Source organism: Lissotriton helveticus, chromosome 10 (assembly GCF_964261635.1).
Source record: "Lissotriton helveticus chromosome 10, aLisHel1.1, whole genome shotgun sequence".
NCBI classification, from domain to species: Eukaryota; Metazoa; Chordata; class Amphibia; order Caudata; family Salamandridae; genus Lissotriton; species Lissotriton helveticus.
Window position 1 is genome coordinate 254,316,477 of NC_136071.1, and position 18,125 is coordinate 254,334,601.

General features: G+C 44.3%; 1 protein-coding gene across 5 annotated transcripts in view; it reads right to left on the minus strand.

Annotated features, from left to right (window-relative positions):
- LOC144786225 (solute carrier family 22 member 13-like) overlaps nt 1–18,125 on the minus strand; it is a 418,586-nt gene that overhangs the window by 94,090 nt on the left and 306,371 nt on the right. For 3 of the 5 annotated variants that reach the window (XM_078665254.1, XM_078665255.1, XM_078665256.1), the window contains 3 exons: nt 17,026–17,194; nt 8,749–8,869; nt 4,641–4,735 (listed from right to left, as the gene is read on the minus strand). In XM_078665254.1, the coding sequence (XP_078521380.1) occupies nt 4,641–4,735; nt 8,749–8,869; nt 17,026–17,194 (385 nt within the window). The remainder of the gene's footprint in view (nt 1–4,640; nt 4,736–8,748; nt 8,870–17,025; nt 17,195–18,125) is intronic. The other 2 variants (XM_078665257.1, XM_078665258.1) reach the window with 1 other exon arrangement.

Below are 18,125 nucleotides of genomic sequence, written 5' to 3' on the forward strand. Positions count from 1 at the left end.
GCTGGAGGTGTTTTTCCTAAAACCAGCTTGGAAGTGATTCAAGATGTTGTGATCCTCCATACAATCCTGGAGACGTGTCAATAGTATCTGGGCGAAGATTTTCTGTGTTACATCAATTAAGCTAATAGGTCTATAATTAGCAGATAGTAGGGGGGATCCCTTCTTGTAGACTGGAAGAATTTCTGCACCCGTCTATGTTGTTGGGATTGACATACCCTGTAATACTGCATTAAATAAAGCCCACACATATGGACCCCAGATTGGCTGCTCTGAGAGGACGAGATCCCCCAGTATTTTATCTAGCCCTAGTGCTTTTTGAGGGATTACTTTGCTTAGGGCACTTAGTATTTCCTTCAGGGTTATCTCTGGATTCTCCCAGTGTGCCATCTGCTGTGACCTTTCTATTGGGCATAAGTTGATTTCTTTGCCCTCAGGGGTGGTATAAGAGGCCTGGTAATGAACTTTCCAGGTTTTTTCCACAATAATGGGCTTGTGGGCCTGTTTACCTTCACTGCAGCCTGTGTTGACTATATTCGAAAAGGCCTTCAAGTCATTAACTGATAGAGCCATTCTCATGCAGTCCCATTTGTCCAACTCCAATGTTTTATTTTGCTAGAGCAATGGCTTCCTTATATTCAGCCCGCTTTCATTTAATTTGTACCCTATCTTTGGATTTAATGGCTTCTAGCAATCCCGATTTGGCCTCTCAACATTTACCATCAAACCAGGAGTGCTGGTACTTTCTATTTTCACTGGGACCTCCTGTTGGGAAAAATAAATCGCCCAATTTGGAAAGCAATGCTTTGTAAATCTCTGCAAGCAAGCCCTGGTATGGAGGTTATTACACCTTCTTCTGATACAAGCTAATTCACATCCTTTAGGGACAAGGTAATACCCTCATTTAGAGAAGCCATCTGGCTAGGTGTTTGTTGCTCTGCTAACCAACGTATTCTTCTTCTGTTATTAGTAAGTGTTAACCTTTCATCTAGGGATGTTTTTACAACAGAACTCGAGAAACTGGTGGCTCCAGCTCCGGGATCAATGAGTTATGATCGCTGTTGTGCTGAGGCAGGGCAGCAAAATCAATGACCCTATGCCACATCCTGGCTCTATCAGGATGTAATCTATTGTAGGTGAGTGGCCGACTCTGTTAAAAGTATGCTCCCCGGGGAGTCTGATTTTGTGCGCCAGTTACATGCCCTTAATAAGTTGTTTAGAGTGAATGCTTTATCTCAATACTGTATTCATTAACTTTGTTGGTGTGGTTGTTCTAGGGCCTGTTGTGCTGTTTGCCTATGTGTGTTGCTCCTCATCCTGATTTGGCCATTCTTATCCTTGGTCCCAAACAGCAATATGTACCTAGGACGCAAGCTATGGCTCTTGCTTTGTTGTTTCTCCTGGTAGTTCTATAGGTGACTGTGAAGCTCTCCTTGAGTGTGCTCTGCCCATTGAATTGAAATGTGCAGCTAGGAAGCAGGCACAGGTGTCTACAGAGATGTTAGAGCTTGCCACCCTGGGCAAAGGGTTGTTAATGCTCTTCACTGTCCGCCAAAAACTGGCTGAGTTTTTTCTCTTTATATTGTGCAGCAATTTTGCCCAGAAAGCATCTGTCTTAAATCTCAAGATCTCCCTTCTCAATGCCCTTCAAAGTTGGTTAACTCACCTTGTTATCCACCTGATGTGGTGATTCTTCCTCAGGGTGCTGAAAGAGGGAACCTTTTGCCCACAGCCTTTTCGACAAGCAGCTACTGCTGTTTCAGAAAGATCAGCAAATTCAGTTGATACCCAGTTCATCAGGAGATCCTGCAATGCCTTTGTCGTGTCAAGTATTTCCTTGCCACCTTGGATAAGGTGTGGCAGAGAGGCAGGTGTATATTTAATTCTCTTGTTGATTGTGTAAGATGTTGCCTCCTGTTAAACTACGGGCTTGAGTTCTCCTAGGGAGATTTATCAGAACTATCTCATGTGGACGGTGATCACTGTCAATGTTTTCGCCGAGGCCAAAGGAGGATACTTGTTGTATTAGAGGCAAGCACAGCAAAGTATAGTCTATCAGGGATGCTCATGCTTTAGAATGACTTTACATCCCTGGGGGTTTGTCACCAGCAAAGCTACCACTCAGGACTCAAAGCCTGAGATGCTCCAGAGTCCCTAATAACAGCTGGCCTTTCTTGTCATTTTTATGCTGTGTCAAACTCTCTTGGTGCTTTATGCCCCAATGCTGCTCTTGGGCTATCAGAATTTCAATTTGGTTGCGCAGCTCCCATCAGACACATGTTAAAATTGCCCTTGACTATGAGAAGGATGTTGCTTTGCTCACATTTTAAGCACCAAAGCTTTTCCGTCAGGGTTACTAAGAGCTCCATTCTCGCTTTATTACAGGAGTGGATATAAACATTCTCTGATACAATGGTGACAGGGAGACCAGCAGATGTTTTCAGGGCAGGTTATACAAATTGCAGTCCCTCCTGTTTTCCCCCGAGTTCTTTTCCCTCAATTTTGGTAGTTGCTGATAAGTAGGTTGCAAGACCACCTTTTTGGTGCCCGTGCTTTATGGCTTCAGTTGCCAGGATGATAAAATTTGTGAAACCCTCCAGGGGCACAGTTTTCAATGCCCAGGTCTCCTTCAAGAGCACCACATGGCAGGAATGTAAATACTGCATGGTCTGTGGATCGTCCAATTTGCTGGCGAGGCTGCTAATATTCTAAGAACATATTCGTAGTGAGTTGTTATCCTGTAAAGTTTTATAATCTCCTTGCCATTGCAGCTTTCTGGTAGTGTTGAGTGCTCCTGCTAGCCAGCCCCATTCCGGTCAGATGCTCTTGTGGGGTGTTTCGGGGTATTCTCTCTGGCCAAGTTTGTGATCTGTACTAGAGATATACTTAGGGCATTCCTCAGGACCGAATAAAATCTTAGTTTCCAGTTTAACCTGAGTTCCTCTTGTTTGAGGATGCCTGGTAGTCTTAGGGATAGGTATTGAAATGCTCCAATTCTTAAAGATTTCTATGTGCTTTAGCACCATCTGTGCCATGTTCTTCGTAGTCACAAGTGACTCTGGTGTGTTTGCTAAGGTTCCCTAAACCAGAATTTGGGAACTCAATTGGGCAAATGTCCTTTGACAAAACATTCCCCAGAGATGGAATCAAGTGAGTGAGCCTCAAAACATTACCTCTGTTTAAAATATCAAAGGGGCTTTTCAAGATGTATTCTGGAAAGACAAGCATTCTTGTCCCCTCACTATTAGTCATAGTATGTGCCTCATGAAATTTAGTAGCCGGAGGCGTAGTCGGGTGAATGCTTCCAGGCCGATTAATTTGCCAGTTTATTGTTTGGGCTGGATTTTTATTCTCCTCCTTACCAGAGACACTCTGAATCTGCTCACCCTAAATGTCTGTTTTTCTAGCAAAGTTTTTAAGCATAGGATTAGCACCGTGCCATCTATGCCGAGCTAGAAAGTGACAAGATCTTTTGACATCTTTATAGCAAAGTCTGACAGCATATGATTGCCTAGTGCCATCCTTGCTGAACTCAGGTAATCTAAAAGCACTTGGTGGAGGAGAGGAACGGTGGGGTTGGGGAGAGAAAATGAGGGAGGAGCCCTGTGAAATACAATAAGCAGCTTCAAAACTGTTGTATTCACACTGGATGGCACAACACAGTGCATACTGAGCTGCCAGCCTTAGACATATAGATGACTAGAAAGAAGGAAGAGACAAGACTGGACATTATGACACAGGGCTGATTTTAGCACTGGTGGCACCCGGTGCGACAATCATTATTAGTGCTCCACACCCTATGACTGCCTCCTCGAATCTTTCACTATCACCAGGCAAACGTGCCCCTCATCTCTACAATCATAAGTTATTGCTGAACACAGTGCCTCTCCCCCTGTGGTCAGCCCTCCTCCACAGGTCAGCGCCCAGTGAGGACGCACCAGTCGCACTGCCCTAAAGCCGACCCTGTTATGACAAATATGAGGTCCAAGAGCTACAAAGTAGTGGGAAATTATAAAAGGTAGAAATGAGGGGGATCAAAGAGTGCCTGTCAAGGGACCAAATTCAAAGCAATCTATTTGACGGATATGAGGGCCAGAAGAAACCACCAAGATCGAAAGGAGTCTGACTGCAAGCCCAAACTTCCCAACCCGATAATATCGCACTTAGAACTCAACCAGTTTCCTGATTACAATTCTGAATGCAGAAATATTTACACACTTGGGTACTCCTGGAGACATGTAACTGTCATAGATCTCCTAGATGTCTCCTTTAATTATTTGTGAAATCCCCAAAAACTTGAATTCTTGCTCCCTCATAAGAGTATTGTCAGTGGAAGCAAATTTCTGGGCAATGCCTTAATATTTCCAGAACAATTTATAAATAAACATACAGATGTGTGAATGCCTCATCCTCAGCATAGGCTTCGTATTTCTTGGTATTTTGGTCAGACTTTTTTTTTGTCACCAATATATAAGTGTTTGTCATTTAGGTCAGTGGTCAATAAAGGCGAATGCAATATTTTAGTAACAGTTAAATCTACAAGCAAAGCGTGACAAGCAGTGGGAAGGATGGGGGATGATGTCATCAAGTGACACTATACAAACAATTTAAATCTCGCACTATGATACAAATGTTGTGCTTACCATAAAAAACATGTGATTATCGTTATTTTCCTTAGGCGTGGCTTCTTGAAGAGGTCTAGCATGTTTCCTGATGCAGTTTTCGTTCCTTCAGATAGCTTCAACAAAGCAAAATTGTAGAGTTTACTACCAAAATAATGAAAATGAGCAAGCTGACTTAAATAAATGTATGGCCACAGAATGGCGCATGTTCGATTTATTTTCTTCGACATGAACATTCATATGTCTAATCAGATTATCTATGATGGTTGGGTGCAAGCGCCATGACACTTGCTGGACTGTAGGATTACTAAGGAGGGGTGAAGGCCACTTCACACTGTCTGAGAGTGGGAGAGAGGTGATTGGGGGGGGGGGGGGTAGTGCATATGAAACCTTTGCGCTAGGTCCCGCGTCTCTGCTCCTGCTCTCCTCATGAAACTCAAGGAACAGGAAGCAGGCCCCACTGATCAATCACAATACTGCAATGCAGCATTGTGATTGGTAAGCACTTAGGCTCCCTTGACCAATCACAACGGTGCAGTCAAAGCTTAATGATGTTATCGCTGATGCCATTTCGGAAGTCATACGTATATAGTAAACAAAGGCTCCTTCATTAACAATACATATCATCATATACATTAACATTAATTATGCATGTATGAGAGTAGAGGGAGAATGGGTCATTCTCTGACCCTTGCACTCATGCAGTGGGTGTAGCTTGCTGAAAGCTATTTGCCCAGTCCTTATTATGTTGACAGCAATCCTCATCTGTGATTCATACTTTGGCTACTGGCTGTCATGAAGGTGGGGTTTGATTTATCAGTCAAATATCGGTTTTAAATATATTTTGGAAATCCAACATTTATTCTCAAAACAACAACTTATGAGCCCTGTAAGCACACACATTTGCATCTCCAATACTTGCTTTTCAATTTTGACATACATGTTAATTCAACCAAGCAAAAACGTCCAATTTAGTAGGGGAGCGACTGAGACATAGTTGGAGAGCTAACAGTAGTCCATAAACTATTCGTTTGAGAAGCCAATTCCAGACTAATTTGCATGCTGACAGGACTTTCAGTGGGACGGGTCCTGCTGAGTTCTAAAAAGCAGGTGCTGATACGGTCACTATCGGGCACTCCATTTTTTTTTTTTTGAAAACCTTTATTGAAAATTGCAAAATATTACATGCGCATGCCTACAACCACAGGGGCCGTCCGCAAGCGTAGCAAATGAATCAGGATGTAGAAACAAGAACACGACCGAAGAAAGCAATATCATAGATACGACATGAGTGAGTGCGCACTGCAAGGCATAAGGATATATGAGGTTTTCGATTTTTTTAAGGTTATGTAGAGTAGGAACGGCTGCAGGAGCAATGGAGTCACACCACATAATAAAATAAGAAGAGGTAAGGGGGGGACGTACCCCGCGGAGCAAACAGAGTCAGTTGATGAACCATACAGTTGTCAAAACAATGCAGTCGCCGAGGCGGACCCAGAGCAAAAACAATACGACAGCAAGCGATATAGCAGAGCACCATCCCGAAAACCCGCCCTCCAGTGGCCTAAAGGCATAGTTGAGTGCAGAAGCCTTATAATAAAAGGAGAAAGGGAAAGAAAGACAGCCAACCCTACTGAAAGAGGTAAAGAACCCTCCCGACGACAGACGGAAAAAGAAGAAAGGGACCATAGAACAAAACAAACTAAAATAACAAACCCCCCCCACACCCGCCACCCCACACCACTGTAATGGCTACGGCCTACCCCACTAACAGCGTGCCTGTCGCCCAGGAACTGCCCAAAAGGAGAGGGAAAGAGAAAGACAAAGAATCCACTAAATAAGGAGATTATTAATAAACTGGAGGAGGGCCTACAAACATGCCCCCGGCTTCTCCCTCCCGCACAATATATTCCTCCCCAAGGTAAACAGTAAACAACAAAAATCGAACATGTCAGAGAGAAATGGGGAGCATTATTCACCTAGTACACTATTAGTTATGCCGTGAGAGCACGCATCTCCCATGCCCGCCCGCCTATTAAACGACAACCTCTGAAGGATCAACCTCATCCTTGGCCTCTCTTTGCGAATCCACCAATGCATACCCGTCGACCCATTGCCATGTCCGATGTTACGAGGAAGAGGAGCGTCCAAAAGAGACCAAAAAGCGACACACACATGTAATTTGGACGTCGCTGGATACCAACACAGTCATCATCATGGAGGATCATCTTTCCCGGTACTGCCCCAGGACATGTGTTCCACACCAAGCACACAGGGTCTAGGAAGGAAGAAACAGCCAGAGCAACCGACCGTTGCTGGAATATTGCCTGGGTCGCCGGAGGCTGTGCGCGGGACAAAGTCACCATCGTCTGTTCAAATCTAAAACCTTCGGAACAGTCCAAACCTACAGCCAGCCGACCACACGTTGCCACATAGTCCGAAATTTCCAGCTGTCCCCTATTCACAGGGGCGGCCATGACACTCTCCTCCTGTGTGAAGTGAAGCAAATCCCTGTGTACCTGGGGACAGGCCGATCTCAACCGTTCCGACGCTGACACAATATCATCAAGCTTCCTCCCCAACACTCGGGCGCCGTGATCCAGGGTGGAATGAAGGGCACCGAGGGCTGCGAGAAGATCACCATACGCCAGCATAGCTCCTTGCGCCCGCTCCGCCACCCTCCTCTTAGCCACACACTCCCAACCTTGCTGAGACCCAGTATACAGGATGATAGACTCCATCCTATCAAGATGGCCGTAGGGTGGTTCCACCTTAGATTGGGACCGGGACTCAGGCACAAGCGCAGCAAGTTCCATGTTACTGCAAACAGGATTCCGGGGGCGGGCAAAATATGTGCCCAGTGTGCAGTCACAGGTAAAAGCCATCCTCACCCTGGATCAGTACTAGCGAAAAATTCGGGGGTGGCCCGCGAAAATCGGGACGGGTTACAAGCAGCGTCCGAGCAGCTCACTGGCGAGGGCTCAGGCAATTACAGAAGCATCTTGGAATTGCCACCTCAGGTATGCACTCGATCCGCTCCGCTCCGTGGTAGGAGTGACCACAGCGAAATTCAGGCCAATATTAGCATCGCTCCGGTAGTCCGACTCCACCCAGTCACCAATGGCCGCTGTTATTGAACTAGTACCCGGCCATGTTGTCCACCCGAGGTCCCGGTTCCAGGGTTGCACGGGCCGCAAACTTCAAACGAACATTTCTCCGGCGGTACCGCCGCCAGAAACCTCAGGAGCACATGATCGGTTGCCGCTCTCAACCACCATCACGGGCATGTAGCGCAGGCTCAGGATCTCGTGCAGGATATCTGTGCGGGATGGGGAGGTTCACGGAGCCGGGGGCCTACGCTGCCATCCCGATCGCCATCTTGGCTCCTCTGGGCACTCCATTTTTGTCCTCACCCTCAGGATGGAAAAAAAAAATCTTACCTCTGCAGCAGTACCAGCCTTCACTGCCTTTGATGTAACTTCAAAGGGACTCGTTATGGGTCTTCCCAGTCCCATTATTTCAGAACTGATACATTTTCAATATTGTTTACAACAAAGCCATAGTTGTTGCGTATTCATTTTATGCAACTAACACCCATTGAAGAAGCTAATAGGCCTGGCTTGTTGTAAGTGTAATGGTGCATGTTATGCTATATATATCTGGATGTAATGATGGAGGTGATCTCAGGGCTAGGACCCTTTAACTACTATATGCAACCCCTGACGTGACTCCTACTTCATTTCGACATTTACTTGTTCATATATGCGGAAGAAGCACAAACCCTGAGTGGAAGGTATTATTTTTTTTTTCTCAATGAAGAGATGGTGAACCTGAGTCAATTTTTCTCAAATTAAGTCCTGTGACTACTAATACTGCAGCCGTATTGTTTACACAAGGATGGCAGCATTAAAGCACCAGACATATGCTCATCCCTGTCACATTGTATAAATTTGAGGCCTTAATAGGGATAATAATTCTTAACAAATAAGAAAAAATTGAATGCTTGTTCAACATCCTTGCTGGGAGCTAAGTGAGTTGAGCATCACAATTGCAAAGAAGAGTCAATTTTATGGGTTCATTGCACTTTGAGAATGATCAAATCGACAGTGATTATGCATGCGCTCTCTACCTGCTCAAGCAGTTCTTCTGGTATTTTTCTCTTGTTGATTTTGGCTGCCTTCTGGAGAAGGTTTTTAGCATCCTGGCTTTTCCCTTGTGTTAACAGCCAGCGAGGCGACTCCGGAAGAATCCTATGGGAGATAACAAATAAAGCAAAGAAAATAATCTTTTCTCTGCAAAACCAGCACTTCAGTAGCAAAAGAGTTTGGCAGTGAAAATTAATAAGTAAGTGACTGGATATGTACATTTTGAATTGAGGCTGTTGATAAAATTCTATTGAGAAATGAAAGTCTGTGGAGCTCGTCACTGACTCTAATATGCCCTTGAATTGTGTTTATGGGTCCAGCTCAAAGGTGAGAGTGCATGTATAGAGTATGTGCCATTAACTAATCTTCTTGACTGGCTTCACAGAAAATAATCCTGTTAACACATGAATGTGCTAAATGTCTACACTGCATCACTCTTTCCACCCCCTTTAGCCCTTACAACGTTCTTGATGTATGTGTGGTGCCCCTCAACAGCGAGGGTTGATCAGTGATGGGAATGACCAAAGAGTTGGATAAAAGGCATGAGCGCAATAGGAAGGGGTACAGGAGCGCCAATCACAATAGTCAAAGAAGGTATCCTAAGCAATATTAATGGAAGCTCTTATCCAAGCGATCCAGTCCCCGTCTCATACACCACAACAGCACACAAATATCCCTTCACTGTGCACTTACCCTCTTTATCTTCCGAAATCCAGAGAACACTTTGAGCAGTTTGTCCCTTTCTCACTGTCGATGAACTGTCTTATTTCTCCAGGAGTTACTCCTAGCCATATTGTAAAAATCTAATTGCTGGGCTTCATCCTGAAAAGCGACTTTCAGCTCCTTCGACAAATCAGCACCATTGTGAAGTGGTCTTGATTTCAACAACTAATGCTGAGGATCAGAAAAAAAGTAATCCTCAATTGTGACTTCAAGCAGTAAATCAGGCCCTGATAGTGTGAAAGCTCGGCAAGGGCAATGCCCTGCTCTCTGCGCCCGCTACTCCAGCATTCATCTGCTCCGCTCTCCAAAATCAGTGCAATGAGCAACAACCTACATAATCTCAACAGATGCCATTTTAGACCACATCAGTCCGATTCTGGATGCTACGCACTAGTTTCCATGTGATGTGTGCAACAGTCTAATAATGACTTACCTGGCCTGCAAAGAGGTCCACACAAACCCTTCCTTATCTAGATGTCCACAATAAATGTGAAGCTATGAAGTGATCCACCTGGAGAGCTCCCTCCTCAAGAGGCCAGAATCTTAAAGGCTGGGTTTCACAGGCTGTATCTCCTGATCATGGAAACTCCTCACACTGTGGATGTGATGCACCCCTTTCTCATCTTCTTTTTGAAAGAGCTTAACTCTTCTGTTTCAGGTTTATATGGATGACACATAGTTGGTGTTCTCTTTTAAAGAACATTCTGTGGTGGCCATTCATAATTTCAAGGAATGCCTGAAAAATGTTGCTGTCTGGATGAATGGGAACTGCCTGAGACTGAATGTAGAAAATACTGAGGTCTTGCTCATCAGTCAGGCATCACCCCCACCGCCCCCCAATCAAATCTCAGGTGGCCCATGGAGCTGAATCCGCCCCAAATTCCAGCAGATTCCGCAAGAAACTTGGTAATCAGGCTGAATAATGATCTATCATTCACGACACAGGTAAGTCACATCTCATCTACTTGATTCTGGAAGCTGATATCCATTTGGAAATGTATACACTTTCTGCCGGAGGAATGCCGTAAGATTACAGTCCATGTTCTGGTGACTTCACAGCTGGACTATGCCAACAGCCTCTATCTGGGGCTACCTGCCTATCTGACTCGCAGGCTACAAATAATTCAAAATTCCGCTGCAAGGCTGATTCGGCCGTTACCCCCCGTATCATTACTCCCCTCACTTGAGACAGTGGCACTGGCTTCCGGTAACCAGGAGGATAGAGTTTGTCACTGACCCTGGCCTTTAGAGCCACTAGGGTCATAGGCCTTTGGTATCTCAGGCAGAGGTTGCACCCATATCATCAGGAACGGGTCCTGAGATCCAACCCCTTACGGCTCCTTCCGGTTCCACGTTTTTCTAAAGCCTGCCAAGGTGGCAGGTCCTTTCCAGTAGAAATAACAAAACTCTGGAACTCTCTGCCGGTCCACCTGCACCTGAATGAGTCAGAACTAGAGTTCAGGAGGGCCTTAAAACCTGGCTCTTTATTCAAGCATAGCCTCTTGGTCGAGCCTCTTGTTAGTTGGCTGCTAGCGTTGGGACACCTCTTCTGAGGTAGCCGTGCGCTCTTTAAATGTCTATTACATTACATTAAGGAAACTCTCACAGAGAGGGTAAAGCGAGACCTCCTCTACCTTTGTACTAGAACTTCAGAAAAGTAAAAATTCAAATTTGTGGGTTAATGTACATAGATTCCACTGCGGTAAGCTTTCCGCAGCTACCTTCTTAGATCCATTTCACCAACCCTCTCGGATTTTCTGTCACTTGATCGACACTCCACAACACCCCCTCTTGCATTAGGATGTAGAGACCCACGCTTGGCTGGGTTTGCCTTCCTTCTCCTATTCCACAATTCTCTCAAATAACATTTATCTAACCTTCACCTACACTCACACTGACCACCATCAGTAACTACCAGCTGTTTGGTTGAACAAATATGAAGTGTAAAACAGGTTAGAGTGCCCATTATGCACACAGATTTGAAACTCATGTATCTACTTCATTGCTGTCAGTCTTCCTCCAAAGGATCTAGCTACTCACAAACTAATTACTACAAGTTATTGAACATGGGTTAGTACTGCCAGTATTTAGATCTGCTCAGACCTAGAGACAGTACACTTAAGCTCTCTCCCAGGCTTCCACGCAGGTATGTCTCCTACTTTGACGTTCCATCATTAGAGGTATCTAGCATGTTCCACCGCCCAGTCCAAAACAACTGCCACATGCTTTCCAGACCTTCTTAGTCCCATTGAGATGCTATGTCACAGCCTCCTCCAACTCATTCAGCCATAGGAATGTTGTCTGTCATAGTGCAAGGGAATGAGAGTACTGCTTAACTCCTCCATCTTTATCAGACCTAACTAGCCTCCTTCACTTCCCAATCATTAATTAGGTTTCTTCTTTTGAAAAGTTGGAGTTAAATGTACCCTTACCTAAGCATCACCTGACTGATCCTTGTCAGTACAGTGCCCAATTCAGCCCCCTTTTGCTATCTTTAGGTAGATATAATGTTGCCAATAATTAACATATACTTACATAGGCCTTTGGGTCTGGTCATTTATCATGATTGGGCGGATTTTGTTGCCTGGCTCTCTTGTCTGTTCTTGATTTGATCACTTTTCTCCCTATTCTTGTATTTGACCTACCCAGGAGCATTTCCATCCTACTATGTTTTGATTGTGTGCATCGTATCCTTCCACAGTATTCTTGAGGGGACCTGTTTTGTATTTGTTAGTGAGCACTCAATGGGATTTCTTGTTTCCTTGCTCTCCCTCTATCCAAGATTGCCAGCCATGCATGTGCAGATGCCTTGATGCATGCTTTCACCTGCAGTGGCTGCAACATTGGCCAAGCCAATAGCTCGGCCTTTTTATAACTGAGACTTATAGGGTGTGCTAATGCTCGTCCCATTAGGGCCCTTGGTGTATGTAGAGAAAGTCTTTTACCTTTTGCATATAACAAGTATTGATTCCATCTTTTTGATATTGATATTTAGGAAACAAGCAAGCTAATAAACAGACAATACGTGACTGAAGTCGCCAGCCCATCCCCATAAAAGCTAAATGCGTTAATCAAATCCTGAGTAATTAGGAGTACACAGGCGTGTAAGATTTGGAACAATTCGCCAAAGCTACAGCGATTACATTTGGATATTTTGCTGTATCGAACAATATCTGGGGGCTTTTTGAAGGACTGAAGAAAAACCACTCCATCAAAGCACCTAGCAAATGCCTAATAAAATGCCCAAGTGGTAATTTTACTGTAACACCTGGTTTTAAGTTGTGATGCAATAAAACTGTCAAGCATTTGCAATGCAATAGATCTCGAATTTACGAGACTTTGAACTATTGGCAGGCATTGTAAATGTCAATAGCTTGAATTCTCGCAATTGCAAGACCTTTTTAATATCAAATATTTTTTGTTTCCAAGCGCCCCATGCCGCGCTTGTACGTGAATAGAGGCCGCGCCCCTTTCTTTAGACCAGGTGCATCTAAAGAAAAGGGCGCTGACACCATTAAAGTGAAAGCGCGGTATGGAAAGATTTTACCAAAAGAGCATATGTTTGAAAAACACATTTTCTTTTGTAAAAGCGCCCCAAACTTTCATTTTAATGGTAGCTGCGCCCCTTTCTTTTTATGCGGCTCCTCTAAAGAAAGGAGTGTGGCCTTTATTAACGTGCAAGTTCAGCATGGGGCACTTGGAAACAACCCACTAAAAAAAGTGACTAAGCATTTTCTTTAAAACATGCAGCTGCGTTTGCCCCACAAATAAACCAAAGGCACGTCCGCCACTGTGGCGTGCCGTAAAAAATAAATAAAGTGTTAGGAGAGAGCGTGTCCTGCCTGCAAAAGCAGGCATGAGAAAAAAATGTAAACTAAACAGTGCTCAGAGGCTGTAATTAAATCCTACAGAGTAACAACACATGTAACAGGGACAGTCCTTATGGGAGGGTATAAGATGAGACAATGCGGTACTAAGGAGGGGCTACTAAGCCTATTGACTAATGAAGAGCCAGAGGTTACAAAGGACAATGACACAAGTCAATTAAAATAATGACAGAGAGCGGGCGGAGGTTCAAGTCCCTACCTCAATACAGCATGACTTGCAGAGCAGCGCATGAGCTGCTCAGGCTCGACCTAAAAAGTGACAAGTTACTGTGTTAGTGTTCAAAAAATAGACAAGTGTTCATGATTTAGATGGTTCAAGGTAAACTAATTGCAAGAAGCTTCCATCACTTTTTACTTTATGTTCTTCTCTTATTTATACTGCATGACACATTTGCTGTGTAAATCTACATCATAGAATCTCCCCTGTCCTCTGGACGGCCCTCATTGATATACCTTTTTCGGGCGTCTCTGCCTGCATCTCATGTATATGCCTGTGGAGAGTGTTCCCCTTTGTCTGCAGCCTCTTTCCACCACATCCACCCTCCATAGAACAGGATTAATCCAGAGCCCCAGCAACAGTGGACACATATCCGCTGGATGCCATTTTCTCCAATTTTTCCTCCTTCATTCACTTCGCTCCACATTCTCTTTGTTGAATTACCTCAGGTTTTCCCACTTCTCTCTGTGCGATTTCCTTGTCACAGTGTGGGTTTGACCCTTCACAGGCCTGTGCCAATTTTCTCCAGCCCTCTAAATACTGCTTACCTCCTGTCAATTTCCCTTACTGACTTACCTCTATTTAACCTACTCTTTGTCCCTGAGCTAGTATCAATTTCAACTTTCATACTTCATTTCTAGACTCTTCTGGTCGCACTTCCTTCTCTATGCCCCCAGCTGTCCCAGCTCTGTAGCCATTAAGTAGAACCAGAGATACCGCTTTAGGCTGCAGTTTTATACATGCAGTTATTATGCCTATGGAGTGAATCCTGCAGAGAATACTTGCTCATTGCCTATTGCCTATATATAAGCAACTGTTAACTAACTACCTTTCCTGTAATTATGTGCTTGAGCCACAGGCAAGGTCCCTAACAAGTTGTTATTGGCCCAATTAGCGCCTTGAGACCCTACGGGTATGTAGCGCGCTTTATAAGTGTCACTGATTGAATTAATTCACTGCGCCGGGGAGGCGAGGGAGAACTGCTCCTATGGACCGCCGCAGCAGCAGGCCTTTCTCGTGAAACCTCCTTTCCTGCAACTGTGTGCCTCTTCCTTATCAAAGGGGAAATGTAAGCCCAGATGTTGCAGAACTGTACAAAAAACAAGCATGGCAGTTTATTTATGTTTTTCTAAGGTACTGGGGCATTTGGCCTTACATTGTCCTGTTTACTTGGAAGGGGAGGGGCTACTGTGGAGTAGCCTGAAGCAATGTTTCAAAAGAGGGAGCTGCTGATGAAATTGTCCAAACAAGCAGTATAAGGATCACTGTTAAGTTGGGGGCTAGGGTGTTACCCACAGGTACAAGGGGCATCACAAGACTAGGGAGCAGCCAGTCACACAATGCTAGCTTTGTGGGTCTGTAACTTTAGCTCTGGCCTGCAAAGGGAGTATTCTGATTGGTTGGCTAGCGCTCTTCATTCCATCAAGCGTGCAGATGTTTATTATTGCACTTAAACTCTGTGTAATGAGTTGATGTTTGTAATGATATTTTTATAATTGGTTTTTGCACATGTAATCCACTACAAAATTAAGCAATGGATACGAGTATTATAATCTCTGCAGGAGTGGCCCCTGCAGGTAAGAGCGATGAGGCGGGGTGGGGGGGGCTCGACAAACGACGAGGGAAAATTAAATATTTATTTAATTTTCCCTCATCGTAGCCTGTTGAGTCCCCCCATCCCACCGCTCTTACTCGCATGGACCACTCCTGAATCTCTGCACTCGCCAGAGCCACTTAATCCTATTACCAAGGTTGGAGGTTTCTTTCCAAACTACTTCCCAAATATTTCCTTTGACAATGCAGTTGCAATGTATGGAACAGTGAATCTCTGAAGTCCATGTCAGAAAGTGGGGCGATGCCTTGAGGAAGTCAGCCTAATTTAAATTGTTCAATCATGCTTACTGCCTCGGTCCAGGGGATGGTAGCTGTAGAAGAAAAAATAGATGGACGATCCATGTTGATATAAACACCTTTCTGATGCCAATTCAGTATGAGCAATGAAGAAGCAGACGCTATGGGGCATATTTACAAACCCCTAATGCCACAGGGGCGTCACTGTTTTTGACGCTATGGTGGCGTTGCGCCATTCCCCATATTTACAAGGTGGAACTAAGCAGCTTAACTTGGCTTAACACAACCTTGTAAATATGCCCCTTACTGCTGCAGTCTGCTGTAGCAAAGGAGTGGGCTATGGGTGTTGCTGTGGGCATTTCACTGCAACACCCATTGCTTTTTGTCGCTGCCCCAGATTTACAAGGCTGGCGTACCACCACATACTAAGGCTAGGTAATACCCGCTCTTAGGAAAGAGTAAATCGCCATAATTGATTGTCTATGTGCAGTAAGGTGTCCCTTCCTGCAATAAACAATCGCCCCTCCAGCACAGGCACCCCAGCAACATGGCACAAGGGTGCCTGTGCTGGCGCTAGGCTGCTTTTTTACTTCCAGCGCTAGGAGAAACATGGGTGCGCCATATTTTTGTAAATACTGCGCATCCCAGCTTATTTTTTAAATGTCGGAGCACAGCGTTGCCAAATTTGGCCTAACAACGCGCTCCGGCATTTTCTTGTAAATCTCTCCCTATGACTGTTGGCAGCAAGTGAGATAATGGGGTACATACACTTCTATTGAAGACATCAGATAAAACCTGTGACCTGGGGTGCAATCTTGGGACTGGTTGAGGTGCGATCTCCTAAACAGGGTAACGCCCTCTGTTGCAAGCTCACACCCAATAAGTATACGAAGAAGGGGATGCTTCAGTACAATCTTACCCTATTGATCTCCAGGCCAAAAGAGTATTTAAAGCCATTTCTTATCTGATTAAAACTTTTGATTAGGTGTATTAAATAATCAGGTTGCCTAATGTTAAATATACACCCTTAGTGTATTTTAGCTAGGGAATTTTATATCAATGTTCAAGGGAAAGACAATTGGATATAATTTCCCTCTTCAATTTTGCTGCTTGATTACTCACCACAGAAACCCATAGCAAAATTGGGGCAAGGTTATGTGATCCTCTGCACACTCAAAACCCACTCCCTTCTGTAATTATCTCATGATTCAATACTGTTTATCACTAGAATCTTTTTGCCTCTTAATACACTTCAGATTATTTAAAAAAACAAAAAGGTCTTCAGATTGCCCTCAATGATAGTAGCCTAGAACATTCAAGGTAGTAGGAGCCCCATAATGTAGACACAAGCCAGCATCTCAAGTAGCTCCTAGAGGCAAATAATTACACAGTGAGCTATATATGTGCCCACATCTGAAGTGCATACTGCCTATCAGAAAAGGCTGCCAGTGTCCTAACTGAAGGGGAAAACTATGCACATGAATCAAATGTAATTACTAAACAGTTATATACCCAAGATTTAAAGCATCATTCTAACAGGAATTGTTTACTGGACTTGATTGTATCAACATTTTTTGACTTACCAAATGTAGACGAAACACAGAGCATAAGGCACTGATCCCACCAACTGCAACAATCTCCAGTTGCGGATGCCATACGCTAGTCCAGCCAAAACCATCAGACCAAAGGCAAAGAAGATGTGTGATGTAATTGTGGCGTATGCTCGTTGGGAGACTCCAACCCATTCAGCAACTGAAACATAGGAAAAGATAAAGCGACATTGGAAAGTCCCTCAGGAGTGACATCAGAAATGACATTTAAAGAGGCCCTGTAAGAGATGCTGCTAAAGGCACTAGATAAGGTATTGATTGAGAAACTGGAAGAGAGTAAGGAGGAGATATTGGGTAAAAATGTGGAAATGACATTGGGGAAAACATCTGAGGAGGCATTCTTGGAGACGTTGAGAGACAGGTTGGAAGAGGTAATGTAAGAGACGAAACAATATATTGTAAGTGCCTGTCAATGGATCCTAAAGGTATTCAGATCACATCCTCCTCCAATCTTTGGCCTCTCTAAAGACCACAGACAGCGATGGTCACAAATGTGCAAATTGTAACTGGAAAGGTGTATGGAGGGGTTACTTCGCTTTTACAATAAGGCGCCACCTAAGGGAAACAAATGCAGTGCTTACAGAAGAAGAGTGAGTGGGTAGTGTGTGTGGGAGATGATGAAGTAGAGAAGATGAGAGGTACTATGTGCAGTAGAGAGTGAAAAGATGGTGCTGAAGAGGGAAGAGGTGGCATATGAGATATGTGGATGCAGGATTTCAGAAGCATGTGGGGTGAAAAGGGGCCTAAGTGTCTAAAAGAGTGAGAGATTGCAGAGAAAGTGGATGTGAAGGGCAGGAATTTTCAGTTCACATTATCACAACAAAAGCATTGTTAATCATATTTTTGATACAGGTAGAAAGAACTGGCAAAGTCAACAGGTTTGGCATATTTTAAGGATAGGCCCCTTGTTGTGTTATGTATGGATGTATAACAGAAAACTCAGAGGCACCAAAATACTGGTTAGTTTGGCTGGTGTCTGAAGCACTTGAGTGTGTTGCACATGTTTAAGCCGTACTTCTTGACAATTCCCAGTTCTACTGCTCTGGCCATGAACCTTTTTAAGATCCCTCAGC